Consider the following 27,575-nt stretch of genomic DNA (forward strand, 5'->3'; position numbering starts at 1 on the left):
ATGCAATTACTTTCCAAAAGATCAATTAAAACTTTTTTTTGGGGGAGACAGGGTTTCACCCTGTTACCCAGGCTGAAGCGTACACATGGCACAATCAAGTGATCCTCCTGCCTCAGTCTCCCGAGATGCTGGGAGGCATCCACCATTGTGCTCGGCTAATTTCTGTACTTTTTTGTAGAGATGGGATTTCACCATGTTGCCCAGGTTGGTCTCAAACTGCTGGGCTCAAGCGATCCTCCCGCTCTGGCCTCCAAAAGTGCTGGGATTACAGGCATGAGCCACCACTTCCAGCCTATGAAAACTATTAAGATGCAGTGGCTCACGCCTGTAATCCCAGCTCTTTGGGAGGACAGGGCAGGCAGATCACTTGAGGTCAGGAGTTCAAGACAAGCCTGGCCAACATGGTGGTACCCCGTTTCTACTAAAAATACAAAAATTAGGCCGGGCGCGGTGGCTCAAGCCTGTAATCCCAGCACTTTGGGAGGTCGAGACGGGTGGATCACGAGGTCAGGAGATCGAGACCATCCTGGCTAATACGGTGAAACCCCGTCTCTACTAAAAAATACAAAAAACTAGCCGGATGAGGGGGCAGGCGCCTGTAGTCCCAGCTACTCAGGAGGCTGAGGCAGGAGAATGGCGTAAACCCGGGAGTCGGAGCTTGCAGCGAGCTGAGATCCAGCCACTGCACTCCAGCCTGGGCGACAGAGCGAGACTCGGTCTCAAAAAACAAAAACAAACAAACAAACAAAAAAACCCAAAAATTAGCCAGGCGTGGTGGCAGACGCCTATAATCCCAGCTACCAGGGAAGGTGAGGCAGGAGAATTGCTTGAACTAGGGAGGGGGAGGTTGCAGTGAGCCAAGACTGTGCCACTGCAATCCAGCATGGGCGACAGAGCAAGACTTCGTCTCAAAAAAAGGAAAATAAATGGACAATGCACATTATGAGAACTGGTTAAAAGGGCTGGAGTTATTTGGATGGAAAAACATATCAGGCCACAGGGTAAATAAACTTAATGAGTCTTCATGCACCTAAACTGATAGCATATAAATAAGAAATAACTCTTATTTACCTAGAAACTAGTTAAGAGCTTTACTGAATATTAAAAGAGGATTAACTGAATCTTAAACCAGAAACAGTACCTGAAGGTAGTAAAGAAAAACTGATCAATTCATTTACTGAACTTTTAAGGTTTGCTGACAGCTATGAAATGAAGTTTCCAGGTTTCAATTCCACCTCCTCACAGCCCAGCCCCTCCTGACGTACCTGTGAGAGGCTGAGTGTCTTCCTCTTGAACTATGGTCTCCACCTCAGGGCCGTACACCTCCTCGGCTGTCGGGTAGTACTTCTTGTCCTCATGCAGCACCACCTCCATCCCGGGGTGGTCATCGTCATGATCTCCTATGTCATCGTCATCGTCATCATCATCCATCTGAAAGCAAGAGGGAGAAGGAGAATTGAAGAGGCACACGCCTTTCCTGTTTGATGTCTGACCACCTCCATGAGTGACAGCACTGACTGTACATGCTGGCCAGCTTCTTATTCTGAGTTCTATGCCAGCGGGGCAGGTTCCACTCCTTTGAGACCGTTCATAAAGAGAAGACTCTAAGCCGAGGCCATGGACAGTGCTCCTGGTTCAAACTTGCCCCTTCCTGAATGTGGGCCACTGGTCACAACTGAGTTGAGACTGGAGAAAACAAATCACAGCACCGCCCTTTAGGGGGAAAAAAGCAACTTTCTCCAAGGGCAGAAACCAGAAGACAGAGGTAAAAACTGGGGATAAGCCCATACCTTTAACATTTTCACTTATATCCACAGAATTGTTTTTGGAAAATAACTTTGTGATAGATAATAACAGGGGCCGGCAAGGATGTGGAGAAACTGAAACCTCACACACTGCTGATGGGAAACAGGTGCAGCTGCTTTGGAAAATAGTTTGGCAGTTCCTCAAAATGTTCAACACAGTTACGTATGACCCAGCAAGTCCACTCCTAAGTATATACCCAAGACAAATGAAAACTTATGGCCACACAAAAACTTAGAAATCAGTGTTCATAGTGGCATTATTTATAACAGCCAAAAAGTGAGAACAACCAAATGTCGATGAACTGATGACTGGATAAATGAAATGTGGTCCATCCATACAAAAAATTCGGCAACAAAAACAAACAAAATACCTGTACTTGCTATAGGTATACACATGCTACAACATAGATGAGCCTTGAAAACATGATGTGAGTAAAGAGGCCAGACTGAAAAACCTGCATATTATATGATTCCATTTATATGAAAATATTCAGAATAAGCAAATCTATATAGACAGAAAGCAGATTGCCCAGGGCTGGCACGGTAGGTGTGGGTGGGAGGGCAATGGTTAAGGGGTACAGAGTTTTTTCTGAGATAATGAAAATGTTCTAAAATTGATTGTGATGACAGTTGCATGACTCTATGAATACCCCTAAAAGCCATTAAATTGTACACTTTACAATTAAATAACTTCAATTCTACCTCCTTACAAATTAATCCATAGTCATATGCAGCATTAACGAAGTCATTCTCGCTTCTGCTAAAAAGTTTTCCAAATAATCTAAGGTGGCTACCAGATCACCCTTCATGTCCTAAAACACTTACTGAGCATGTAATATGTGCTAAGCTCTGTTCCAGGTGTTAGAACTAAGGCAATGAAGGAAAAAGAGGTACTACTGGAGCAAAAAATCTGCAGAGAGAGAATAACTTCTACAGGTATCTGGGGAAGAGGATTCTAGTCGGCTGATGAAACAGAATGCAAAGGCCCAAAGCCAAGAGCATGTGGCAACTTTGAGGTTTAGCAAGAAAGCCAATATGGCGAAAACGGAGCGAAGGATTGGGGAACAGGAAGCTGTGATCGCACGGGAGGCAAATACACATGATCTTCGAGACCACTCTAAGAAATTGGACTTTACTTTTACTCTAGAGCAAAAGTAGCAGGGCAGGTGCCATTAGTATCCAGTGGGTAGAGGCCATGGATGCTGCTAAACATTCTACAACACACAGAATCCTCACAGAAAGAAGTATCTGGCCCCAATGTCAACAGTGCTGAGATGAAGAAACTCTGCACCAGGAGTTTGGAGCAGAGAAGTGGTATGATCAGATTTCTGTTTTAAAAGAACCACTCCAGCCCCTATGCTGAGAATACACCAAAAACAAGGAGATTAGGTAGGGAGCTACTGCAGTAATTCAGGAAAGAAAGAACAGTGATGGTGGCTTGGACTAGAGAGAGTAGGAACTGGGAAGGTGGTGAGGAGAGGCTGAATTCTGGATACATCACAAAGGTAGAGTCAAAACTGTTTTCTACTGAACTGAAAGGAGGTATGAGAAAAAAGAGAAGCAGCAAGGTTTTTGATCTGAGCACTGGAAAACAGCCTTGCCTTTATTGAGATGAGGAAGAAAGACTGTAAGAGCAGGTTAGGGGAGCAGGGCAGGGAAAGCTCAGTACTTAATGTGTGAGATAACGCCAGGTTTGAGATTCCCTGTCAGATATTAAGTAGAGACGCCATGTAGGAAGGTGGACATACAAACGTGACATTCAAGAGGAAAGTCCAGATTGGAGACACAAATCTGAGTCGTCGTGAATACAAGTTATTTGATAGAATGGATGAGATCCCCAGAGGAGTGAGTGTAGACAGAGAAGAGGTCTGAGAAATGGAGCTCTGGGCCTGCTGACATTTGGAGGTCAGGGAGATGATGAGGAAGCAGCAGCAAAGGCTGAGAAGGGATGTCAGTGAGGAGGAAAACCAGGAGTTCTCTGAAAGTCAGAGGAAGAGAGTATTTTAAAGAGGGAATGATCAGCTGGGTCAGATGATGCAGGCAGGTCACGTAGGATGAGGGCTGGGAACTGACCTTGGGATTTAGCAAGGCAGAGATCACTAGTGACCTTGACAAGAGCAGTCTGTGGAATGGGAGAGGCAAAAGGATGGAAGTGGGTTTGAAGGAAAATGGGAGGAGAGGATCTGGAGACAGCAACTATGAACAACTCATTTGAGATGTGCTGCACTGCAAAGCAGGGAAAATCTGGAGGTAAATGAAGAGGGATATGGGGTCAAGAGAGAGTTTTAGGATGAAATGACATTTTTTCTGTGTATGCTGATGGGGATGAACTGGTAGACAGGGAAAACTGATGGCACAGGAGAGAGAGGGCAGAACTGCCAAAGGTCTTGAGAGGTGAGAAGGGATGGGATTAGTTTCTAGTAGACAGAAGCATGAACAAATAATTCATAAGAATGGAAGGGAAGGCATCGTATATGAGTACAGGTGTAGGCAGGTGGGTAGAGGGACTGCTGGGTGCTTGTTTTCCTTCACACAAATTACAGCATGCCAACCTCTTCCTTAAGAACACAAAACCCTCCAGTGGTAAGACTGGCTACCTCCTACCATCTTACACTCTACTTCTACTAAAGTGGCCTAAGATTACATTAGCTCTTTTGGCAGCCACATATATCTTACTGGTGGTGGCTCCAAAATAGCTATCAAGCCAGTTTTCTACTGCCCCATACTGCTGAATATATTATGAATCTAACTGCAGGATTTTATATAATCATTTCTGACTGCCTGTAATTACCTCTACCGAGTCTACAGTAGCTCAACAAGTCTAAAATAAAACTAAACCAGTATAAACCAGTATTCTTTTATCATTGTTTTTTAAAATTTTTAATTTTTTTAATTTTTTTGAGATGGAGTTTCACTGCAATCTCTACCTCCTGGGTTCAAGAGATTCTCCTGCCTTAGGCTCCGGAGTAGCTGGGGCTACAGGTGTATGCCACCATGCCCAGCTAATTTTTGTGTGTTTTTTTTTTTTTTTTTTTTTTTGAGACGGAGTCTCGCTCTGTCTCCCAGGCTGGACTGCAGTGGCCGGATCTCAGCTCACTGCAAGCTCCGCCTCCTGGGTTCACGCCATTCTCCTGCCTCAGCCTCCCGAGTAGCTGGGACTACAGGCGCCCGCCACCTCGCTCGGCTGGTTTTTTGTATTTTTTAGTAGAGACGGGGTTTCACCGTGTTAGCCAGGATGGTCTCGATCTCTTGACCTCGTGATCCACCCGTCTCGGCCTCCCAAAGTGCTGGGATTACAGGCTTGAGCCACCGCACCCGGCCAATTTTTGTATTTTTAATAGAGATTGGGTTTCATCATGTTGGCCAGACTGGTCTCAAACTCTTGACCTCAGGTCATCCGCCCACCTCAGCCTCCCAAAGTGCTGGGATTACAGACATGAGCCAATGAGCCCAGTCTTAGAATGGACATCTTTCTTTTCTGTCTCCATTACCAAAATCTATGCATCTCTGTTATATACCTCAATATAATTAAAAAAAAATAAATCTGTCCAGGCGCGGTGGCTCACACCTGTAATCCCAACACTTTGGGAGGCCAAGGCATGTGGATTGCTTGAAGTCAGGAGTTCAAGACCAGCCTGGACAACATAGTGAAACCCCGTCTCTACTAAAAATACAAAAAACATTAGCCAGGCATGGTGGCACACACCTGTAATCCCAGCTACTTAGGAGGCGGAGGCATGAGAATCGCTTGGATCTGGGAGGCAGAGGCTGCAGTGAGCCAAGATGGTGCCACTGTGCTCCTGCCTGGGCAACAGGGTGAGGCTGTCTCAAAAAAAAAAAAAGAGAGAGAGAAAAGAAAAGAGGGGGCTGGGCATGGTGGCTCATGCCTGTAATCCCAGCACTTTGGGAGGCCAAGGCGGGTGGATTCTTGAGCTCAGGAGTTCGAGACCAGCCTGGGCAACATTTTGTCTCTATGAAAAATAAAAAAAATTAGCTGGGCATGGTGATGCATGCCTGTAGTCCCAGTTATTTGGGAGGCCAAGATGGGAGAATCACTTAAGCCCAGGAGGTGGAGGTTGCAGTGAGCTGAGATTGCGCCACTGCACTCAAGCCTGGCAACAGAGTGAGACCTTGTCTTAAATAAAAATAAGTAAGAGCGAGATGAAAAGAGCAATATATTTGCTTTACCTCATCAAGATCTTTGGTCTCTCTACCCAATTCATCGTCATCTTCATCAGAATCAAGCTCTGGTCCAATATAATTCCCAAACTCATCATATAAGTCGGTGTCCATGATGCTAAAATTCAAGGAAAGGAGTTAGATTCTGGCAAAGTAATCATGGCCTCCATGTGGTGGCCCCACCTACCTAGTCTTATAGTTGGCCATACCCCTTTCAGAACATGCCTCCTCCCAGTGACATCAATCTACTGAAGGCTCCTCCCAAAGACCAGTACTTTACCCAAGTCTCTGCCCTACTTGTCTCTATTTATGTAGTCTTCCCTCCACTTTTTTTTTTTTGTTTGTTTCAAGCAGAGTTTAATAGGCAAGAAGGAAAGAAGACAGAAGGAAGAAGCTCCCCACTACAGAGATGGGGCGGGGTGCTCCAAAGCCAAAAGAGGAGGTCCCCTTCCTCCACTTCTTTAATACCAAATTTAATTTTAAAATAACTCAATGTCAAAAAGTGGCAAGAATAGTACAAACAACTTACTTTTTCCTAAATTATTTGAAAGTGAGCTGTTGACACAGTGGCTCATCACCTCCTAATACTTTAGTGTAAGGGTGTGCAAACTCTGGCCTGTGGCCAAATCTGGCCTCTCCAGCTGTTTCTGCATGGCCCTCTAGCTAAGAATGCTTTTCAACATTTTTAAATTGTCAAAAGAAAAATATTTCACAATACATGAAAATTAATTATAAGGAATTCAAATGTCTGTGTCTACTTAAAAAATTTCATTGGGAGGCCTGGCGCAGTGGCTCACACCTGTAATCCCAGCACTTTGGGAGGCCAAGGCGGGCAGATCACCTGAGGTCAGGAGTTCGAGACCAGCCTGGTCAACATGGCAAAACCCTGTCTCTACTAAAAATACAAAAATTAGCTAGGTATGGTGGCATATGCCTGTAATCCCAGCTACTCAGGAGGCTGATGTAGGAGAATCCCTTGAACCCAGGGGGTGGACGTTGCAGTGAGCTGAGGTGGCACCACTGCACTCCAGCCTGGGAGACAAAACGAGACTCCATCTCAAAAAAAAAAAAAAAAAAAAAAAGGTTCACTGGAAAACAGCCATGCATATTCATTTACATCATCTACAGTTGCCTTTACACTGTAATAGCAGAGTTGAGTAGTTGGGACTGAAACCATATGGCTCACAAAGCCTAAAATACTATCCAGTCCTTAACAGAAAAAGTTTGCCAACCTCTCCCTCACCTTGTGTGATTCCTACAAACAGGAACATTCTTCTACATAACCACAACACAACCATCAAAATCAGAAAATTAATATTCACACATTACTACCACCTAATTTACAGATCCCATTCAGGTTTCACAGATTGTTCCAATACGTTTCACAGATTGTTCCAATGATATCTTACACGCCCAAGGATCCAATCCAGGATCATGTTTGCATTTGGTTGTCATGTCTTTGGTCTCTTTGGATTTACAATCTTCAGTCTTTCCTTCCAAGGACTGTCGTGACATCCTTAAGGATGTCCCTTGATTTGAGGTTGTCTGATGTTACCTTATGATAATATTCAGGTTATGTGTTTTAGGCAGGAATATCATAGAAGTGATGCTGTGAGAACATGTGAGAACTGTGGTTCTCAAAGCATTTCCTATCAGGTGATACATGATTTCAATTTGCCTCATTGGTGGTAACGTTAACTTTGATCACTTCATTAAGGTGATGTTTGCCAGGCCTCTCTATTGTAAAGTTACTCATTTTCCCTTTGTAAGTAAGTAGTGTTTTGTGGGTTTTTTCCACTTCAATTATTGAAATTCTATTCAAAGAAACAGTTCAAATGCCACCACCTCCTTCAAGCTTTCCTAGCTCCTCAATTTCTCATTCCCCTATCCTACTAGAGCTTTTTGCACCTTTATCAGTGTTTAATTTTGTCTTAAATAGTAGTTAACTGGCTGGGTGCAGTGGCTCACACCTGTAATTCCAGCACTTTGGGAGGGCAAGGTGGGCAGATCACGAGGTCAGGAGATCGACACCATCCTGGCTAACACAGTGAAACCCCATCTCTACTAAAAATACAAAAAATTAGCCAGGTGTGGTGGCACGCACCTGTAGTCCCAGCTACTCAGGAGGCTGAGGCAGGAGAATCACCTGAATCCAGGAGGCAGAGGTTGCAGTGAGCTGAGATTGCACCACTGCGCTTTAGCCTGGGCGACGGAGCAAAACTCTGTCTCAAAATAAATAAATAAATAAATAAACAAACAAACAAATAGTAGTTAACTGTACTAATTACCATCACCAACTATAGTTTATAAGCAATAAATAACAGACTAGAGCATCAGGGCTCTGGAGTTGGAAGACTTAGATTCAAATTCTAACTTTGCCACTAACAACTATGTAACTTCAGGTAAGTTGCTTCATCTCTCCAAACCTGACTTTTATTCCTCAACTGGAAAATGGAATGAATAATCCTCACTGAATAAATGTTTATGAGGATTACAAAAAACACCCTGTGTAAAGAATTTACCAGAGTCCCAGGCTCAATAAACAGCTAGCATTATTTTTTGCCATCCTTGATCATGAGAACCCTGTGTTCCATGCATCTGCTTCTTCCCTTCACTTCTTTTATGATACTAAATTTAATTTTAAAATAATACCAAAAAGTGGCAAGAACAGTACAAATAACTTTCTTTTCCCCAAATATTTGACAGTAAGCTGCTGACACAATGCCTCTTCAGCTCCTAATACTTTAGGGCAAGAATTCACAAACTCTGACCTGTGGCCAAATCTGGCCCCTCCACCTGTTTTTGCATGGTCCTCCAGCTAAGAATGCATTTTACTTTTTTATTTTTTTGAGACAGAGTCCCATTCTGTTGCCCAGGCTGGAGTGCAGTGGCACCATCTTGACTCACTGCAACCTCCACCTCACAGGTTCAAGCGGTTCTCCTGCCTCAACCTCCCAAGTAGCTGGGATTACAGGCACCCACCACCTCAGTTGGCTAATTTTTGTATTTTTAGTAGAGATGGGGTTTCACCACATTGGCCAGGCTAGTTTCGAATTCCTGACCTCAGGTGATTCGCCCGCCTCGGCCTCCCAAAGTGCTGAGATTACAGCTGTGAGCCACCGCACCCAGCTGCATTTTACATTTTTAAATAGTTGAGAAAAAAGTACCAATGCTAACACAGTCAACAGCCAAGACAGCACCTTGCATAAGTAGAAACTGGATAAATGTTAACTGAATGGGATGTTTAATTTTAAGATGCTGATATTTCTTGGATTAGACTGATACCTCCACCTCCCTCAATGCCATCTGCTGGGTGCTGAATGTAGAGAGAGAATCGGAGCTCCAAGGACCAATAACTAAATGTAAATTATTATGGAAACTTTCACATGCATACAGATTCTTTTTACTTCCAAAAAGCTATTATCGCATTTATGCTTATCTCATTCTCCCAAGACCCCAGTCAAGTGCTTGAAGAAATTATTTATCTATTTATTTTATATATATTTTTTGAGACAGAGTTTTGCTCTTGTTGCCCAGGCTGGAGTACAACGGGACGATCTTGGTTCACTGCAACCTCCGCCTCCTGGGTTCAAGAGATTCTCCTGCCTCAGACTCCCGAGTAGCTGGGACTACAGGCGTGCACCATTACGCCCGGCTAATTTTTTTGTATTTTTAGTAGAGGGGGGGGTTTCACCATTTTGGCCAGGCTGGTCTCGAACTCCTGACCTCGGGTGATCCGCCCGAGTCTGCCTCCCAAAGTGCTAGGATTACAGGCGTGAGCCACCGCGCCCGGCCGATTGAAAAAAATTTTATATAAAGCTGTTCATGGAACAAGCCAAGTTCAGTTCTGCCTCAGGGCCACTGCACTTGCCATTCTCTTTGTCCAAAACGCTCTTCCCTTTGATATTTTCACCTTGTCCCTTTATTTCAATCAAGTCTCCACTAAAATGTCACCTTCTCTGTCACTCTAAAAAGTCCCCCATACATACTCTCCAACTTCCCACTTTCACTGTTTTATTGTTATTCACAAATGTTATACATTTATCACTAGCTGACTTCTATCTAGTTGTTTACCGTTCATTTCCCCAACTACAGTTTAAGCAAGGGCTTGTTTTGTTTACTTAGAACAGTGCCTAGCGTAGACTAAGCCCTCAATACGTATTTATCGAACTAATGAGTGACTCTAACATGGTACAGAGAATATAGCTGATTTGCCCACAGTTACACAAAACTAGCGACTCATGGTTACAAACCTCACTGCTGCTTCCCGCTACAATGCAGGCGCTCAAAGGGAACGTCGGAGGGAACTTGGCAGAGAACGGCTGAAGGCGGCACAGATGGAAAAGGGAATGAGCGACGGGACTGGACAGTTAGAGCAACACTCCTTTCTAGGGATACGATTTTACGGACTGAGGCTATAGAGGCAGCCCCGAAATCGAGGTGTGTGCGTGCGTGCGCGCTTCGAAAGCTTTGGGGAGGCACGCGGAGGAGAGGACCTTCCATTATTTTTTCCGCTCCAGGCCTCAATTTACCCATCCGTAAAGCAAAAGGGGCAGATAGCATATAAGGCCTCTTCCAGATCTGACGCTCTTTAATTTCCTATCCCACCTGGAGCAAGCATTCCTTGCCGCTAACCCGCTTCAACTTACCTCCCGCCTGCTCAGCTAAGAGTTCTGAGGCCGCCGCCGGAGAACGCGCTTCCGCCCCACGCCAAAGAAACGTCTGCGCCCGCCGCCAGGAAGGACCCCGCAGACACCGCTGTCGCCTTTCTGCCCGGGAGGACAACCCTCCGCCTGAGGACCAGTTCCGAGGTATGCCCTCGCGGAGACAGGAACTGGCAAGGCGGAGTAGCCGGTCCCCAAGACGAGTAGCCCAAGACGTGGGCTGCTCCAAAGAGGGTGAGACCTGAGGATGAACGAATCTGATCAGGCGCCTCGGGACTACCCTGAAATGGGGGGGGCCTTCCGGCAGATCACGTGGCCAGGCTGTTAGCGCAGTTGCTGGGCAACCACAGCTGCGGGAGTGGTCTGCGCGGGGCTGCTCTCATGTTGACTTATCAGGGGATCTCCAAAGAAAACAAGGGGACCAAGGACGGGGCTGCTGGGGTGAAGGTCCAGGAGGCTGAGTAAGGGGACAGAAGGGTTAGTAAATGCCTGGGGAGGGCTGAGAACTGGACACTTGAGTTCGGTTACTGGCCAGCCCAGCCCCTTCTTGGCGTTCAGATTCCCCACGTTGGGGTAGGGTGGCTGTGGGATTGGTTGGGGACCTCCTGCTTCCTTGCGCTAGGGCTGTTGGTGATGACCCCGCCACAAAATCTAACTCAACTCACTAGGAGTTTGCAGTTCAGAGAGGTCCCACAACAAGTAAATGCCAGAGCCACGACTAGAACCCACGTAGAGAATCTCTCTGCAGATGGCTCACGCCTGTAATCCCAGCACTTTGGGAGGCCGAGGCGCGCGGATCACTTGAGGTCGGGAGTTCGAGACCAGCCTGGCCAACATGATGAAACCCCGTCTCTCCTAAAAATACAAAAATTAGGCGGGCGTGGTGGTGCACGCCTATAGTCCCAGCTCCTCGGGAGGCTGAGGCACGAAAATTGCTTGAACTCCGGAGGCAGAGGTTGCAATGAGCCGAGATCATGCCACTGCACTCCAGCCTGGGTAACAGAGCAAGACCCTGTCTAAAAAAAAGAAAAGAATATCTCTGTAGAAATCAGTCAGCCTCAGATACGCAGAAGCTACAGAAGTACAGTGGTAGAACTAAAGACATTGCCCAGGTACCTAGGGACCTCTGTTCCAGCCCTGGGCTGGACAGAGGGATTTGGGATCGGGTCATTGAGCTCCTTCCTCTGCCCCTTCTGCTTGATTTCCTGCTCAGTCATTGCGTGTGGTTTGGGTGAAAGTCTCCTTCTTCACTAAAGACATTCAATGAAGAATGAAACTTTATCCCTGAGCTCAAAGGTACCTAACAAGAGTTCTGCTTTTGTGTGAGGTCCCCTGTTGAAACGACTTGCTGTAGAACAATCCTATGGGGGAAGAGTGAAGAAACTGAATTCTGAGATCCAAATGCCTCCTCGACTGAAGCACCAAAATTAAAAGTATTTTTAGAGGCACAGAGCAAAATTAAGACAGAACTCCAAATTGAAAGTCAGGACTCTGTATTCTATTTTCAGCGACAAGTCTTGTGTAAGTCCTCACTGTGAAATTCAACTTGTCTGTATAAAATAGAAAACCAGATTTTTGTAACACCTCCCAGTGTGAGTGACATAATGTCCAGAGTGCTTTGGGGTCATTTGTGTTCTGGCGCATAATCCAATAACCCTCTTTCCCCTGATATTGACCGTCCACTGACGTGTATTCCCTTTGCCTTCCCGGGCACAGGCCATGGAAAGGAATGACATTATCGACTTCAACGCTTTGGAGAAAGAGCTGCAGGCTGCACTCACTGCTGATGAGAAGTACAAACGGGAGAATGCTGCCAAGTTACGGGCAGTGGAACAGAGGGTGGCTTCCTATGAGGAGTTCAGGTTGGCTCACTGCCATTTTTCTCAGGCCCTCCTGTTATGGTGGACTATAGTAGTTAACCCTGAAAGCAAACCATTCTGGGCCCCACCCTCTACTATTTGATCTTATGCAATTTCCTTAACTTCTCTGAGTCTCAATTATTTATCTATAAAACAGTAACTGTTATAATTAAATGAGTTCTTGCACATAAGACTGATACATGTGAAGTGCTTGAAAGCAGTCACCTATCGCTGTGGTTATTGTTATTATTATGGCCGTATTGGTCTGTAACAGGTTCATCCTATACCATGCAAAGTCTAGCTGCCTCACGCCCACAGACACAGCATTAAGTCCATTGCTTAGTTTCTGTCCTTTGCCCACAGGGGTATTGTCCTTGCATCACATCTGAAGCCACTGGAGCGGAAGGATAAGATGGGAGGAAAGAGAACTGTGCCCTGGAACTGTCACACTATTCAGGGAAGGACCTTCCAGGATGTGGCCACTGAAATCTCCCCGGTAGGTGAGGCCCTGCCTCTTTAGTCCAGCAGGATTCTCTGCCCTAAAGCTTCAATCCTGTTTTTTCGTTTTGTTTTGTTTTGTTTTGTTTTAACCACACATACATTGTCTTTATTTGTCATGTTAAACCTACAGATAGGTTTCTGCCTCCAGTCCCAGAAAGAAAAACAAACAGCAGATGGCGAAGCTGAGTTGAACTGGGCAGAACGAGTCAGAAAGTTGGGCTAGGAAGCTCCACTTCCCTTAGACCTTTGACTTTCATTCTCAGATCAGATTTGGGTTGCTCTGCCTCTGGGTTGTATGGTGTCTAGTGTAATGATCCTATGGCAGTGTTGAGAGAGAGACCCCGACATTCAGATCCTTGAGTTCCTTTCTCTCTTCCTGAGATTTCCAATCAACCCATCCACACGACTTACAGTTAACCTCAACTTACTCTTGAAGGCCAGAGCTATGTCTCCATTCTTGAATAGGAAAAGTCCAGTATAAATGAGAATCTCAAATCATGGCGTGGATTCCTTGGGGGCCCTCCCTGTCTCATCCCCAGCTTCCTCATCTGAAAATGAGGCCCCCAAGGACCACAGCCTTCCCAGTGCTCAGAGAGTAGTAAGATGAAGAGAGTAAGATGAAGACCGACAGGTTCTCCTCACTGTCACTGTCGCAGAGCAGCTGGAAGAGCTCCTGACTCCCTTTCCTTCCTTTGTGATTCAGGAGAAAACCCCCCTCCAGCCCGAGACCTCTGCTGACTTCTACCGTAATTGGCGACGACACTTGCTAAGTGGGCAAGAGCGCTACCAGACTCTACTGCAGCTTGGGGGTCCAAAGCTGGGCCGCCTCTTCCAGACAGATGTGGGGTTTGGACTTCTCGGGGAGCTCCTGGTGGCACTGGCTGATCACGTGGGGCCGGCTGACCGGGCAGGGGTGCTGGGGATCCTACGCAGCCTGGCGAGCACTGGGCGCTTCACACTGAACCTGAGCCTGCTGAGCCAGGCAGAGAGAGAGAGCTGCAAGGGCTTGTTTCAGAAGCTGCAAGCCATGGGCGTCCCCAGATCCATGAAGGAGGGGCTCAGCTGGGAGGAGCAGGGTCTGGAGGAACAGTCTGGTGGGCTCCAGGAGGAGGAGAGGCTCCTGCAGGAGCTGCTGGAGCTGTACCAGGTTGACTGATGGGACAAGCTACTCTCAGAGGTCCCGGTGGTCACTGGAGGCAGTTTTTTGGTTGTTGTCTTGGGGGTTCTGCAGGACCATAATAAGAAATCCACACTTAGTTCCCTTCTCAACTTGGAATTTTCAGAGCAAAAATAGGAATCAAGTCTTCCCCACTTCTCCAGTCCCTCAGTGTCTCGCTATTTTGAACTTTGTGTATCCACGGGACAGTCAAGAACTCAGGAAGTTGAAAGCAGTTTTTCCCTACCCTTACAGTCTGCCAAGTCTCTAGCCCACTGGCCTTGAGAGATGAGAGTGTGCCCAACCAAATGCTGGCTATACCAGTTACAGCCTCCACTCAGAAAAAGAAAAAAGCAAAATCTTTATGGTAAACAAACACTGATCTCCACAGCTCTTAACAAGAATGTTTATAGCCCCAAACCAATGAATGGACATGTAATCAACAAATGATCAAATGCTACCTCATTTGAGGTGTTGAATTTTCCCCTAGAGACTCAGTTCTTGTACAGGTTGGGCCTGGGAAAGTCCCAAGCCATCAGCTCAGGTCCAGCCAGCCTCCTGAATGGCCAGATATGCAGGAGAGGGGGTTTCCTCCATTTCCCGGATTGGTGAAAGGGAAGACTTTTCCACCAGGCTGGCAGGGCAGGGCCTGGAGCACTGAGGCAGAGATTTCCCTGCCTGAGCACCTTGGCCCCTTCTCATTCCGGTTTCCTTTGACCCATTCTTGGGTGAGTGCCAATGTTCTAGAAAGGGGAGTGAAGGCCAGGTTCTAGAATGGCTTTCCCCCAAGATCGGGTCTGGAATGTTAGAAGGGCATCTTGTACATCCACTGGGCATAAATCGCCTTGCATTTGGCAACTTCCTCTGCAGGTTGTTGCTGCTTTTCCTGGCTACATAATCCTTTCCTCATCCAGAGGCCTCAGCTCATCAGTGCTTTCTGGGAGCCCTATGAGCCTTTAATGCCTTGGTTTTGCCCTGCCCCTCTGACCCCTCACTCCTTCAGGCATGCACCTGGCCCTCACCACTGTGCTCCTGTGGGCATGGGGGGGTCTCCAGGCCTTTGAAATTGTAGAGAAGGAAAACATTTTTCAGAAGACCCCCTGCCCTGCTTTCCTGATGTTTGAAAATGCAGCCTACCTGGCCGACATGAGCTTTGAGCTTCCTTGTCACTGCAAACCCGAAGAGGTGCCAGCTGTAGTCTGGTTCTACCAAAAGCACCTAGGTAGCAGCCACACCAAAGTGCTGACGGACTTCGATGGGCGGGTGCTGACGGAGGCAGCCCAGGTACGTGTGGGCAGCGACATGCTGGCCCGCTTCAGCATCCGCATGTTCAGCCTGTTGGTTTTCAGGGCTCAGCCTGAGGACTCGGGCCTGTACTTCTGCGGCACCCGCAAGGGGGACTACTTTTACGCCTACGATGTGGACATCCAGAACAGTGAGGGAATGGTGGCCACTTTCCAGGACGAGGGCCAGGAGCCCTTTGCAGATGAATACTATGGGCACCTCCATGTCTTCACCACCTTCTGGGAATGGACCCCCTGTGACCGCTGCGGGGTGCGTGGGGAGCAGTGGCGCATCGGCCTCTGCTACCTGCAGAGCCCAGACCTCTCCCCACGCTACCTCAAGGCGGTGCCCGATGTGGTGTCCTGTGGCTCAAGGGCTGTGCCAAGGAAGCTGCAGACCAAGGCCAGGGACCACACCCCTGAGCTGCTGGTTCGGAGCTGCATAGTACCCTGTGAGAAGACGAAGACCATCCGGGAGGGTGTGCTGGCCATCGTTAACTATGTGTCCAAAGTGGGCAGCCGGCCCTGGGTGCCCCAGGTGCCCATTCAGTTCCACCAGCAGAGACTGGGCCATGGACTCATCATCTCCTGTCCCGGGGCCCGGCCAGAGCATGCCGTGGCCTGGGACAAAGACCGCCAGCACCTCTACCGCACACAGTACCTGAAGGGTGTCAACAGGTCCATGAGGGTGTTCATTGACCACGGCAACCAGCTCCACATCCGCTTCACCCAGCTGGATGACCGGGGCATCTACTATTGCTGGAGGCAGGGTGTGCGAGTTGCTGGCTTCCGGCTGGGTGTGACATCTCGTGGGCGCTACCCAGCCTCATTGTCGGATCCCGAGACTCGCTCGGCTGTGGAGCTCACCCTGATAGGCTACCTGTTCATCACGGCAGTCTTCGTCGCCATTCACCTCTGTCGTTGCTGCTGTTACTTATTTCAGTGTTGTCCCAACTTCTCCCCTTAGGTTCTCTCTTTCCCCAGCTCTGAAGACCAGTTGTCCTTCAATGTGTTTGTTAAATGACACCAGATGTCTCTGGGTGGGTACCTTGGGGTGGGACGTGTGGTAGGAACATGTGGACAAATCTGTTAGTTATAGCCTGCTCCCCATTTTCATGGGCAGGTCTGGGGCCTGATCTGAGAAGTGGAGAGGCTTGAGGCTGGTGGGAGATTGGGGACTGAGGTCAGGATGGAAGTAGTTAGGGTACACGTGTTTCCTGACTTCACACTTAGGTCAGAGAAGGAAGGCGTGAACTCAGATTTATCCAGTGGTAAACACTGAGCAGTGTTGAATCGTGTTTGAGCTGCTTTACTTTCTTGCCTCTGAGGATTGTACTGGTTGAGTTGCAGGTAGCAGGGAAAGGAAGGAGGAAGAGAGTGGAGGGAGCTGCTGTATGTCCTCTTTGGCTGCGGGTGGGATTTGGTGAGGGCATGGGCTCCAGAGATGATCAGTAATAGGAAGTGAGTTGGTCTTGTCAAAGGTTACATCTTGGCCCCAGTCCCACCCTCTCATAAACAGATCCGAGTCCACTCTGGGGAAGGGCGCAGCATGTGTCTTTATTTTTCCTCAGCGACTAAAGGCAGCAGCAGTGCCCTGAAGATTAGCAGCAGCAGCAGCAGCAGGTGGCAGGAAGGAGTGGAGGGAAAGGACACCAAGTCTTGGGGAGGGGGAAGGACCCTTCTTCAGCCTTAGAGGGGAGAGGAGAACCCTGAAGTGGGCCCTCCCAGTCCCATTTCTGGGCACAGATCCCACCAGTCTGCTTACCAGTCTGCCCAGTTAAAAAGCAGAGTGGGTGCACTGGGGTGGACATGTCAGCCCTGAGCACCCGGCCTCCAGGCTGCAGGAATATGAGCCAGTGTCTTCATTTTGCTCGTGCTTGTTTTACAAATTGTAAAATATGGCACTACCTAAAATACTGGGTACATTTTGTGTGTGAGTAAGAAGGGACCGCAAGAGGCCCTTGGCTTAGGGGAAAGCAGCCGCTCACTATGGGGTGGAGAGGGTCAGACGTGTGGCAGTGGCTTACTGGGGTCAAGAAGCAGCAGTCCCAGGGGCTCAGAGGCTGGGGTGGCCTGGGATGACACAGCAAGGAAGAGGCCTTTAGAACTGGAACAAAGTCATGCCCTGCCCCCATGGATACATCCCCTTTCTCTCCTTTTTCAGCATCTTCAAGAGGATAAGTCACTTCCTTAATTCCTACAACCCAGAGGCCAAGTGCAACTGGTCACCCACAACCCCTACTTGGATGCCTAGCGCCATCCCAATTGCCTCCTCCACCATCTCTACCAGCATCCCTTCCAGTCTGCACGGGGCAGTCCTCCTGGGCTTGACCTCTCTGTACCCACCACTGGGGACCAGGCAGCCCCCCTGTATCCCTCCCAGCACCCCATCCCTCTCCACGTACACGACAGATCCCCCAAGTGCTGAGAATCAAGCTCCCACCTGCCCACAGCACGCCCACAGACAGGGTCCCTGGATGGCAGCTCAGGTGGACTGAGACACTTGAGTCATCACTCAGGAGGTCCCTCTGGGATCTGGGCAGGTGACTGCCCCATGTGGCAGGACATCCCCACCCATCTTAGACTGATCAGGGTCAGTCTAGAAGAGCAACCCTCTGAGCTGGGCATGGTGGCTCGAGCCTGTAATCCCAGCTACACAGGAGGCTGAGGTGGGAAGACTGCTTGAGCCCAGGAGTTCAAGGTCAGCCTGGGCAGCATAGGAGACCTCGCCTCATAAAAACCAAAAAACAAAACAAGCCTCTGGCCAAAGATACCTTGTCTGTGGGGCCTTCCCTTTCCTGTCTGAGTCTCAGTTTTCCTCCAGCAGCCTGAGGAAACTCAAAGGCACAGTTCCCAGATACCCTGAGAGAACCTCCAGCTCTGGCAACAGTTTCCATAACAACAGGTATCAGGGATGTGGAGGGCGATGTAGTAGGTCCCCCCCCACCCTCCTCCCCTTCTCTCCTTCCTCCTCATTCTAACCCAAGCTGCTGGCTATGCCCCTCCAGACTGCCCCTTGGGGGTGAGTTTCTTGTTAGTTGGAGTTTCTGGGTGCTGGGTGGGTGCCGTCTGGCAGGCCTAATACTGATGGAGCCTAGGGCAGCAAGCTGGCCTAGGGATAGAGGAGGGAGGGGAGCAGCTGGGGTGGCAGGGAGCTCAGGTGTGGGGAAATGCACCAGCAGAGGCGGAGCAACTATCCTGCTTCTGCTCGGGCTCCTCATGAGATGGGGCAGAGGCCACCAGGTGGGTCCTGCCTCACATCACATCCTTGTGCTCCTGCTTGGACTCCTTAATGACCTGCAGGGGACAGGGAACATGCACAGTGCAACAGTTAGGAGTTCACGCAGACCCCAGGTCCACCACCATGAAACTGTGTAACCTTGGGCAAGTCCCCCGCTTCCCAGGTCTGTCTTTTCTTGACAGTAACCACAGCTGCCTTGCGTGGTGGTCAGAGTGGGTGGTGAGATAACACTGGGAAAGCATTTAGCATCGTGCCTGGCACGTAGTAAGCTGCTGCAGTAAGATGAGCTCCCACTGTGGTTGAAGTGGCCTGGGGGATACGCCAAATCCCCTCTTCCCATTCCCCTGGTAGTTTCCTTTTACTAAGCTGGAAATGGAAAGCCGTCCCCATCTCCAACTGTCTCCGCTAGAGTTGGAAGTGAAAGCTGCTAACCTTAATTCTCTTTTTATCCCTGGCAAGCCAGGCCCCCGGGTTTGAGGGTGAGAAAGAGACAGCGTGTGTTGGGACCCAATCTAGTGGCTTTGGTACCAAGGCTGCCCTTAGAACAGCCTATGGAGGGACTGAGGAAACGGAATTACATTCAGGTTCCTTGCTCTCCTCCAGAATTCCTTGGGGGGCTCCTGGGAGTTACTGGGGACCTTCTATGTGCCAGTCCCAGGCTTTCCTCCACGGCCTGGCCTTGAAAATCCCTGGGGCCAGCCAGAGCCTGACTGGGCCTGAATCCCTCCATACCTCTCCATCCCGCATCTCCACGGTCTTCACCACGATGTTCCTCTTGAGGTGGCCTTCTGACACAGACTTGGTGTCCAGGCTGGTTTCTGCAGATGTGAGGAGAAGAGGCCTCTCATGGACTTTCAGGGCGTGAGTCATCCTCTCCCATGCCCAGCTTCCCCATCGCACCCCCCCATCATGAGTATGAGAACCTATGCAACTGGGCAGAGAGAGCCTAGGCTCTTCCAAACGGGCTGGAGAGCCCCCAAATCCCAATAGTGCTGCTGCCCAAGTCCTGGCTGCTCTGTCCAGTTTGAGTCCTGGCTGCTCTGTCTTCTGGCCTGGCTTCATTTTAGCCCCTCTGCAAGCCCTGGCCTGGCACCTGGGTTTCTGAAAATCCAGCACGGCATCGAGGAAGGACATACAGGCTTTGAAATCAGGAGACCAGGCGGGGCGTGGTGGCTCACGCCTGTAATGCCAGCACTTTGGGAGGCCAAGACGGATGGATCACCTGAGGCCAGGAGTCTGAGACTACCCTGGCCAACATGGTGAAACCTCTACTAAAAATACAAAAAATAGGCCAGGCATGGTAGCTCACACCTGTAATCCCAGCACTTTGGGAAACCTAGGCAGGTGGATCGCCTGAGGTCAGGAGTTCGAGACCAGCCTGACCAATATGGTGAAACCCTGTCTCTACTAAAAATACAAAAATTAGCCGGGTATAGTGACGGGTGCCTGTAGTTCCAGCTACTCAGGAGGCTGACACAGGAGAATCACTTGAACCTGGGAGGCGGAGGTTGCAGTGAGCTGAGATCACACCACTGCACTCCAGTCTGAGCAACAGAGTAAGACTCTGTTTCAAAAAAAAAAAAAAGAAGAAGAAAAGAAAAAAGAAAGAAAGAAAGAAAAATTAGCCAGGTGTGGTGGCTCACACCTGTAATCCCCACTACTCAGGAGATTGAGGCCCAAGAATTGCTTGAACCTGGGAGGTGGAGGTTGCAGTGAGTCAAGATTGCACCACTGTACTCCAGCCTGGGTGACAGAGGGATGTTCTGTGGAAGGAAGGAAGGGGAGGGGAGGGGAGGGAAGGAATCAGGAGACCAGAGCTCAAGAAGTCCCAACTTGGCCGGGCGCGGTGGCTCAAGCCTGTAATCCCAGCACTTTGGGAGGCCGAGACAGGTGGATCACGAGGTCAGGAGATCGAGACCATCCTGGCTAACACGGTGAAACCCCGTCTCTACTAAAAAATACAAAAAAAAACTAGCCAGGCGAGGTGGCGGGTGCCTATAGTCCCAGCTACTCGGGAGGCTGAGGCAGGAGAATGGCGTAAACCCGGGAAGCAGAGCTTGCAGTGAACTGAGATTCAGCCACTGCACTCTAGCCTGGGCGACAGAGTGAGACTCCATCTCAAAAAAAAAAAAAGAAGTCCCAACTTAGCCACCAACCAGCCACATGACTCTGGGCAAGTTAATTGACCTCTCCCAGCCTCAGGTTCCTCATCTGTAAAATAAGGATGATGGGGCCTATTTCTGTAGGTGGGAGAGAGGAGACAACTAAAATAAAGGCTGTTAAACATATGGCAGATATTAGCGCTCAATACACATAGGTCCCTTTCCTGTCCCCTTTCCTCTTTCCTACTTCTCTCTGCCACTTATCTGTACCTTAGTGACCTGCGACTATCTGGGATTTGGCAGTGTTACCTCTACTAGTCAGCCTGGTTAACCTTTCCGATGCTGAATTAAGCCCTGGGTCATGCATATCTAGTGGTCCTAAATATTCTAGCCCAGAAGAAAAGGAATTTTGTTCTTTAGCTAAGAATCATTTGAGGGCCACATGCAAGTAAAAAGTAATTTAGCTCTTCCCCGCCTCAGAGGGAAAAATATAACATGTCACATTCACTAATATTTAACATTAAGAGCAGGGAACATAAAACTGTATTCACTGCAAGAGCAGCGGTCCTGAGGGAAAAATCCTCTGGACTGAGTCAGCACTGAGCTGAGCCATGGAGCCTCAGGGATGAAAGAATAAAGCAGAGAGCCTGGCCCTCAGGCACAGCGAGACCCAAGGGGCCCTCCCAGTGATGGGAAGAGGTGAGACAGAGGCTGCTGCTTGCTCAGAGGCCCTGGAGCAGCTCAGCTGCGCACCCAAGGACTCACCACCTTTACCACTAACCAGCTCTGCCGGTTTAATGTAAATTACTCTGTACCGCGTCCTGGCCTGGGCACTGCGGTTCCTGGGAAAATGTTGCAGTCCAGGCCCTTTAGGGGAACCCTGGGAGGAGGGAGCTCAGTAGGATTAGGAGGATGAGGTGCGTTAGGCTCACTCCCTGTCAAGCTGGGCAAAGCGCCGTGTCTGAGAGTCAGGCAGCTAACCGCGAGCTGGCGGTGCTCCATTTACAATCTGGTGAGCCTGTATTGGTATAACTCGTATTGTGAGGCTTTTGAGATGTCTTGTGACCTTGTGATTTTCCCCGTCTTTGGTGCTTTTGCCCCCTGTAGTGACAAGCAGTTAAAAAAACAAAAACAGAAAACACTCAGAAGGGCAGTGCTTGCTCAGGGATCTGCAGACAGGGCAGATGTCGAGATCTCACCCAGTTCTGCTGTGGAATGGGGTGCAGGGAGGGGAAGAGGGACCCAGGGCCTAGCAGGACAGGGGCAGCGGCAAGCCTCGCCTAGAAGTACCCTGGGATGATAGGCTCTGGCTAGGAGCGCTGCGGTGTCACGAAGGCCCCCAGGGAGAGCGTGGATCCCTTTGCCCTGGCCCTCAGTCCCAGTCCGGAGCAACCTACAGGCCCTGGAGGAGGGGGCAGGACTCCAGTGCCCTTCCCACGAGACCTTGCTCTACTGACCTCGGATCTGCAGGTTGGAGAAGGTCTGCACAGGAATGGTGATCCTGAAAGAAAGCAGAGGGAAAGGGCTGCCCAGGCTGCCTGGGACACCCCTAGGCTGGGTCTTGGTCCAGGGCCATCATGACAACTTAAACACCCTTTTCGTTGCCAGGAAAGTCTAACTCCATCTCAAATTTCCCCAGCAGCCAACATGATATCTGGAATTCCAAAAGCCTGCAAGGGGCTTGAGTGTTATCTGGGAGGGGCGCACGTCTATCTGAAGGAAGATGGAAGAGGGAGGAGAAAGTGGTGAAAAACGTTCCAAGGAGGCAGAAGAAATGGGTGAGGTGCGGAGTCCAATCTTGGCTGGGAGGATGGGGAGTAAGCCTCTTAGTTTGGAGGGTGACCCAAGTCCTTGGCCTTGAGGCCTATTCAATATTGGTTGAATCCATCCATCCATTCATTCATCAAACATCTAGTGACTGCCTGCTGTGTGTGAGGCAGGCACTGTGCTGGGCATTGAGGTGGGAAGGGATCTGGACACAAGGCTGAAAAAGACTCAGTCCCTGAAGGGGGCAAGGGGAGCTCTACGGAGAGGCCACAGGGAGACGTCCCCAGGGCTGTGATCAGGGCTCACCGGTTCTCCTCGCCCTCCAGCAGCTTCCTGTAGGTGGCGATCTCGATGTCCAGGGCCAGCTTGACGTTGAGCAGCTCCTGGTACTCCTGCAAGTGGCGGGCCATCTCGTCCTTGAGGCTCTGCCCCTCTTCCTCCAGCCGCGCCAGCGCCTCTTGGTAACTGGCAGCCTCCCGCGCGTGGCGCTCCTCCTGCTCGCGCATCTGCCTCTCCAGGGACTCGTTCTGTGGAATGGAGCAGGCCAGTCCCGCGGAGCCCCAACCCGACTTGGCGAGGCTTCCAGGCCCCGCCCCCGGCCCCAGGCCCCTCCTCTAGCCCGGGTGTAACGTTCGGGCCCCGCCCTCGACCCAGGTCCTCGCCCCGGTCCTTCTCCCCTGGCATCTCCTGGGGTGGCCGTCCCCGCTCTGCCTGTCCCCGTCCTGCCCTGGCCGCGCTCACCGTGCCTCGCAGAGACTCCAGGTCGCAGGTCAAGGACTGCAACTGGCGCCGGTAGTCGTTGGCCTCGTGCTTAGCCTGGCGGAGCAGCTCCGCGTTGCGGGCAGCAGCGTCTGTCAGGTCTGCAAACTAGATGGGGAGAGGGGCCATAGACTGAGGGCGGCCTGGGGCCGCGGGGCTGCGGGTGGAGGACACATATAGGGGACTGTGTGGGCCCATGGGCAGGCACAGGCTCTGGAAAATCAGGGAGGTGACCAGCACCCCAGTCAACCCCAGGACGTTGGCCCTGGCTGGGACTTTTCCCAACAACTGTGACCCATGGATGCGGGCAAGGTAGCGGCTGCCAGACCTCAGCACTTAGCACAACACTTGGTCAGCAAGCGAATGAATGAATAGTGCCACAGAATCCAGAACCTTCCACACTGACAGCTGTATCTGTGGGACCGAACGCTGTCGTCTGCCACAGTGGACAGTGGGTTTCGGCGAGCGAAGCCCTGGGTGTTTTTTTTTTTTTTTGAGACGGAGTCTCCTCTTGTAGTCCAGGTTGGAGTGCAGTGGCACAATTTCGGGTCACTGCAACCTCTGTCTCCCAGGTTCAAGCAATTCTTCTGCCCCAGCCTCCCAAGTAGCTGGGATTACACAGGTGTGTGCCTCCGCGCCCGGCTAATTTTGTTTTGTTTTGTTTTTTCTTTTTTTCTTTTTTTTTTTTTTTTGAGACCGAGTCTCGCTCTGTCTCCCAGGCTGGAGTGCGGTGGCGCGATCTCCACTCCACTCACTCCACTCCACTCACTCCACTCACAGCTCCGCCTCCCGAGTTCACGCCATTCTCCTGCCTCAGCCTCCCGTGTGGCTGGGACTACAGGCGCCCGCCACCGCGCCCGGCTAATTTTTGTATTTTTAGTAGAGACAGGGTTTCACCATATCAGCCAGGCTAGTCTTGAACTGCTGACCTCAGGTGATCCGCCTGCCTTGGCCTCCCAAAGTGCTGGGATTACAGGTGTGAGCCACCATGCCTGGCCTCACCCTGGGTTCTAATAGCCCTTTCTCCCCCCACTGCAGGGAGGTCCTCCCAGCTCCATTGGGCCTTCACCCTGCTCAGACGCCAGTGGTTTCTACTACTTACACTCCTCAGCTAGGTGCGCTGGCTAGGCCAGCATCTTCGGGCTCTGCCTCTCTGTGCTTTTCTGACTCCAGGCTCTGTCCTCCACCAGAAATGGCCCTCCCTTCTTCTCTTCCTGTCCACAGCCTGCCTGTCCTGCCTAGCCCAAATGCCCCACCTACAGCGTCTTACCTGGCTCCCACACTACATATAAGCTCCGAGCTGTGGTGTTCTCTACCGGCACTATGTTTGGGTGCACGTCAACATCACACCTTCCAGCTCAGACACCTCTCTGTGTCCTGAGGGGGTGCCTGGCATACGGTAGAGGCTCAGTAACCCAAAACAGACTGGCAGAGGCATGGAATGCAGGCTCCCAAGTGAGATGGGCTAGAGTTGGAAATCCAACTCTACCACTTAGGAGCTGTGTGACTTTGAGCAAATTAGTTAACCTCTCTGGACTTCAGCTCTCTCATCTGTCAAAGAACAGCACCTACTTCATAGTGAGGTAATGCATGAAAAGCACAGAGCTTAGCACAGAACAGTATCAGCTACTACTAATAATAGCAATAGTAGCAGTAATAATAACGGGCACTTTTGAAAGCAGTAGTGCCTGTGTGGCCCTGGGCAAGTCATCTCACTTCTCTGGTGAAGGTCAGTCACCTGGAGAGGATATTCTCCCAGCTTCTTCCACCCTCCTTCCCCCATTCTCTTGTATGGAGCAAGAAGGGCTGCCTAGAGGAGGCAGGCTGGCCCACAGGCAGGGCTACCTTGGAACGGTACCACTCCTCAGCTTCATGCATGTTGCTGGACGCCATTGCCTCATACTGCGTGCGGATCTCTTTCAGGGCTGCGGTGAGGTCTGGCTTGGCCACGTCCAGCTCCACATGGACCTGCTGTCGGGCCAGCTGCTCCTGGAGTTCCCGAACCTCCTGGCCAGGGTGAGAGAAGGGGTACCAGGCCTCAGGGTACAGGCCACAGCTGCAGTTCCTCACAGCATCGTGTCCCCTTCTTCCTGCCCTTCGGCCAGGGGCTAGAATGTTCTCTCATCTCTTTCTGTCTCCCTTACTGCCTTTCTCTGTGTCTTTCATTTCCTGTCTCTACCTGCCAATCTCTGTTCCTCTCCTCTCTCTGAGTGTGTCTCTCAGAGACTGCAAGGGGCTTGAGTGTTATCTGGGAGGGGCGCATGCCTATCTGAAGGCAGATGGAAGAGGGAGGGCAAAGTGGTGACAAAAGTTCCAAGGAGGCAGAAGAGATGGGGAAGGTGAGGAGTCCAGTCTTGACTGGGAGGATGGGGAGTAAGCCTGTTAAGCCTTGGACACAGGACAGCCTCTGTCTCTGTCCCTCCCTCTCTCAGTTGCAGTCTCTGTGTTGAGCTTTTCTTCCTCTGCCCTGGCCTCACCTCCTCGTGGATCTTCCTCAAGAACCGGATCTCCTCCTCCAGTGACTCAATCTTCCTCTCCAGATCCAGACGGGCCAGGGTGGCTTCATCTGCTTCCTGGAGTGGCAGGAGGGGTAAGGAGTAGAGGGCCACTCGGGCCCCAGGCTCCTCCTCCCCATTGCTCAGCCTTCCCTTACCCCTCCTTCTGGGTCAGTGGGGAGCAGCACATTGCTCTGGAGGGCTGAGCTTGGGGGCTGTGTTTGGGTGAGTGGCCATGAACCCTTGCCTCCCTCCCCTGCCCCTCCCCTCCACCTCCCTGACCTGTCTATAGGCAGCCAGGTTGTTCTCGGCTTCCAGCCTCAGGTTGGTTTCATCCTGGAGCCTGGAGTGGGGGGACACATTCCTGGGTCCAGGCTCTTCTGAGGACATTGGCTACCTGCCTCAATCTCCCTGGAGGCAGCTGTCACAGAGACCACCCCCACCCAGGACCAGTAGAGCAGCAGGAGGAGTAAGGGTTGGGGGGCCTTAGACAGAGGTCTTGTCTGGAGGATGAGCAGATGTGGGCTTTTGCCTTAACTCATTACTAAGGTGCCTTATCAGGGTTGGCGCACCTGCTTCTCCTCACACAGGCGCATGCACCAGCGTACACACACTGCTGCGCGCGCACACACACACACACGTCCTCCTGCACTTGAAGGCACACACGCATGTCCTGTCAGCTCAGCGAAGCGCCATCCCCTGGGGATTCCTCTGATCCCAGGTAACCACCTTTTGAAATGAATTTTATTATGAGCTCCGCTTCACAGCTGTGCAAGTCAAAGTGACTTGACGGAGGTCACAAGCTGGTGGCAGGCAGTCACCTGTGCGCTGCACCCAGGCTTGCCTGCTCTTTCCCTCACTTCCTTTACCCCAGAATCCAATCTCCCTCATGGACACCAACCTTCTCTGCTTCCAACTCCTCCTTTATATGGACCCAGGCTCACAATAGGTGAGCTCACTGCCCACAGTCACAAAGCCCAGCCATGAATGAAACGCAAGGGCCCAGCTGCTGGGGGCCCAGCCGCTCCTGCACTGCTTTCCCCAGTGGGGAGGTGCTGAGGGGACCCTGGCTCCCTGGCAGAAGGCATGTGGGAATCAGATCCCTGGGGTCCTGGGCCTGTTTCTGGTCCCTGCCATCATGTTGGGGTGCAAGGATAGTGCCCCATCAAGAGGTAGGGAGACCCAGGGAGCAGGGAGGCTCAGCCCTTGCCTGAGACTTCTCGGGCACTCTCTCTCGGGGGTTCAGCCCCCTCTGCTCACAAGGCCCCCTTTCCCCATCCCCTCCTCACTTCTGCCTCACGGTGCCCAGGTCCTGTGCCAGATTGTCCCTCTCGACCTCCAGCCGGGCACTGTTGGCGGTGAGTTGATCGAGCCGCAGTCGCAGCTCTCGCAGCTCAGCCTGGTAGACGTCGGCCAGCTTGGTGGGCTCCTTGGCCCGCAGCTGGTTCAGCTCAGCAGCCAGCGCCTTGTTTTGCTGTTCCAGGAAGCGAACCTTCTCGATGTAGCTGGCAAAGCGGTCATTGAGCTCCATCATCTCTGCCCGCTCACTGGCCCGGGTCTCCTTGAAGCCAGCATTGAGTGCTCCGGCCAGGGAGAAGTCCACCCGGGTCGGGAGTGGAGGGGGCATTCGAGCCAGGGAGAGGCGGGTGCCAGGACCCAGACGGCGGCCAGGAGCCAGGCCCCCCACCATCATCTCCCCCGAAGAGACGTAGGAGCGGCGAGCAGCGGAGGTGATGCGTCTCCTCTCCATCCTACCCTGGCTCT

General features: G+C 50.8%; 4 protein-coding genes across 14 annotated transcripts in view; 2 read left to right on the forward strand and 2 right to left on the reverse strand.

Annotated features, from left to right (window-relative positions):
- The window catches only part of EFTUD2 (elongation factor Tu GTP binding domain containing 2), a 43,099-nt gene extending 32,389 nt beyond the window's left edge, over window positions 1-10,710 (reverse strand). For 2 of the 8 annotated variants that reach the window (XM_065531686.2, XM_074019894.1), the window contains exons 1-5: window positions 10,634-10,710; window positions 10,238-10,306; window positions 8,089-8,206; window positions 5,994-6,102; window positions 1,266-1,431 (exon numbers count right to left, since the gene is read on the reverse strand). In XM_065531686.2, the coding sequence (XP_065387758.1) occupies window positions 1,266-1,431; window positions 5,994-6,098 (271 nt within the window). In that variant the 5' untranslated portion in view covers window positions 6,099-6,102; window positions 8,089-8,206; window positions 10,238-10,306; window positions 10,634-10,710. Of the gene's footprint in view, window positions 1-1,265; window positions 1,432-5,993; window positions 6,103-8,088; window positions 8,211-10,237; window positions 10,307-10,633 lie in introns of all 8 variants that reach the window. The other 6 variants (XM_005584446.4, XM_074019893.1, XM_065531684.2 and 3 more) reach the window with 5 other exon arrangements.
- A 22-nt stretch (window positions 10,711-10,732) lies between these two features.
- On the forward strand, window positions 10,733-18,116 carry DNAAF19 (dynein axonemal assembly factor 19). Of its 3 annotated transcripts, none has more exons than XM_045374661.3 (4): window positions 10,733-10,795; window positions 12,365-12,510; window positions 12,871-13,003; window positions 13,712-18,116. In XM_045374661.3, the coding sequence occupies exons 2-4, from the start codon at window positions 12,368-12,370 to the stop codon at window positions 14,162-14,164; spliced, it is 729 nt and encodes a 242-aa protein (XP_045230596.1). In that variant the 5' UTR covers window positions 10,733-10,795; window positions 12,365-12,367; the 3' UTR covers window positions 14,165-18,116. The 3 variants fall into 3 exon arrangements, with proteins under 3 accessions (XP_045230596.1, XP_005584512.1, XP_005584514.1); XM_005584455.5 differs by lacking the exon at window positions 10,733-10,795 and adding an exon at window positions 10,972-11,125; XM_005584457.5 differs by lacking the exon at window positions 10,733-10,795 and adding an exon at window positions 10,972-11,109.
- Window positions 13,714-18,116, forward strand: FAM187A (family with sequence similarity 187 member A). Its single transcript, XM_005584464.5, has one exon. It carries the CDS (start codon window positions 15,170-15,172, stop codon window positions 16,412-16,414), a length of 1,245 nt encoding a protein of 414 aa, XP_005584521.1. The 5' UTR covers window positions 13,714-15,169; the 3' UTR covers window positions 16,415-18,116.
- GFAP (glial fibrillary acidic protein) lies at window positions 16,986-27,575 on the reverse strand. Of its 2 annotated transcripts, XM_045374660.2 has the most exons (10): window positions 27,101-27,575; window positions 26,094-26,154; window positions 25,794-25,889; window positions 25,162-25,323; window positions 23,299-23,424; window positions 22,864-23,084; window positions 22,248-22,291; window positions 21,772-21,891; window positions 19,421-19,506; window positions 16,986-18,744 (listed from the first exon to the last, which is right to left on the reverse strand). In XM_045374660.2, exons 1-10 carry the CDS (start codon window positions 27,559-27,561, stop codon window positions 18,703-18,705), a joined length of 1,419 nt encoding a protein of 472 aa, XP_045230595.1. In that variant the 5' UTR covers window positions 27,562-27,575; the 3' UTR covers window positions 16,986-18,702. The 2 variants fall into 2 exon arrangements, with proteins under 2 accessions (XP_045230595.1, XP_005584519.2); XM_005584462.4 differs by lacking the exon at window positions 21,772-21,891.

Source organism: Macaca fascicularis, chromosome 16 (assembly GCF_037993035.2).
Source record: "Macaca fascicularis isolate 582-1 chromosome 16, T2T-MFA8v1.1".
Lineage (NCBI taxonomy): Eukaryota > Metazoa > Chordata > Mammalia > Primates > Cercopithecidae > Macaca > Macaca fascicularis.

What these genes read in the sequence shown, in the direction of transcription:
- DNAAF19 (XM_045374661.3), top strand. Translation starts at nt 12,368, where the DNA reads ATGGAAAGGAATGACATTATCGACTTCAACGCTTTGGAGAAAGAGCTG. An exon ending in GCTTCCTATGAGGAGTTCAG is followed by an intron (nt 12,511 to 12,870) that starts GTTGGCTCACTG and finishes CTTTGCCCACAG; the next exon opens with GGGTATTGTCCTTGCATCAC. An exon ending in TGGCCACTGAAATCTCCCCG is followed by an intron (nt 13,004 to 13,711) that starts GTAGGTGAGGCC and finishes TTTGTGATTCAG; the next exon opens with GAGAAAACCCCCCTCCAGCC.
- FAM187A (XM_005584464.5), top strand. Translation starts at nt 15,170, where the DNA reads ATGCACCTGGCCCTCACCACTGTGCTCCTGTGGGCATGGGGGGGTCTC.
- GFAP (XM_045374660.2), bottom strand. Translation starts at nt 27,561, where the DNA reads ATGGAGAGGAGACGCATCACCTCCGCTGCTCGCCGCTCCTACGTCTCT. An exon ending in TGAGGAAGATCCACGAGGAG is followed by an intron (nt 25,324 to 25,793) that starts GTGAGGCCAGGG and finishes CACCCTGGCCAG; the next exon opens with GAGGTTCGGGAACTCCAGGA. An exon ending in TGGAGTCTCTGCGAGGCACG is followed by an intron (nt 23,085 to 23,298) that starts GTGAGCGCGGCC and finishes TCCATTCCACAG; the next exon opens with AACGAGTCCCTGGAGAGGCA.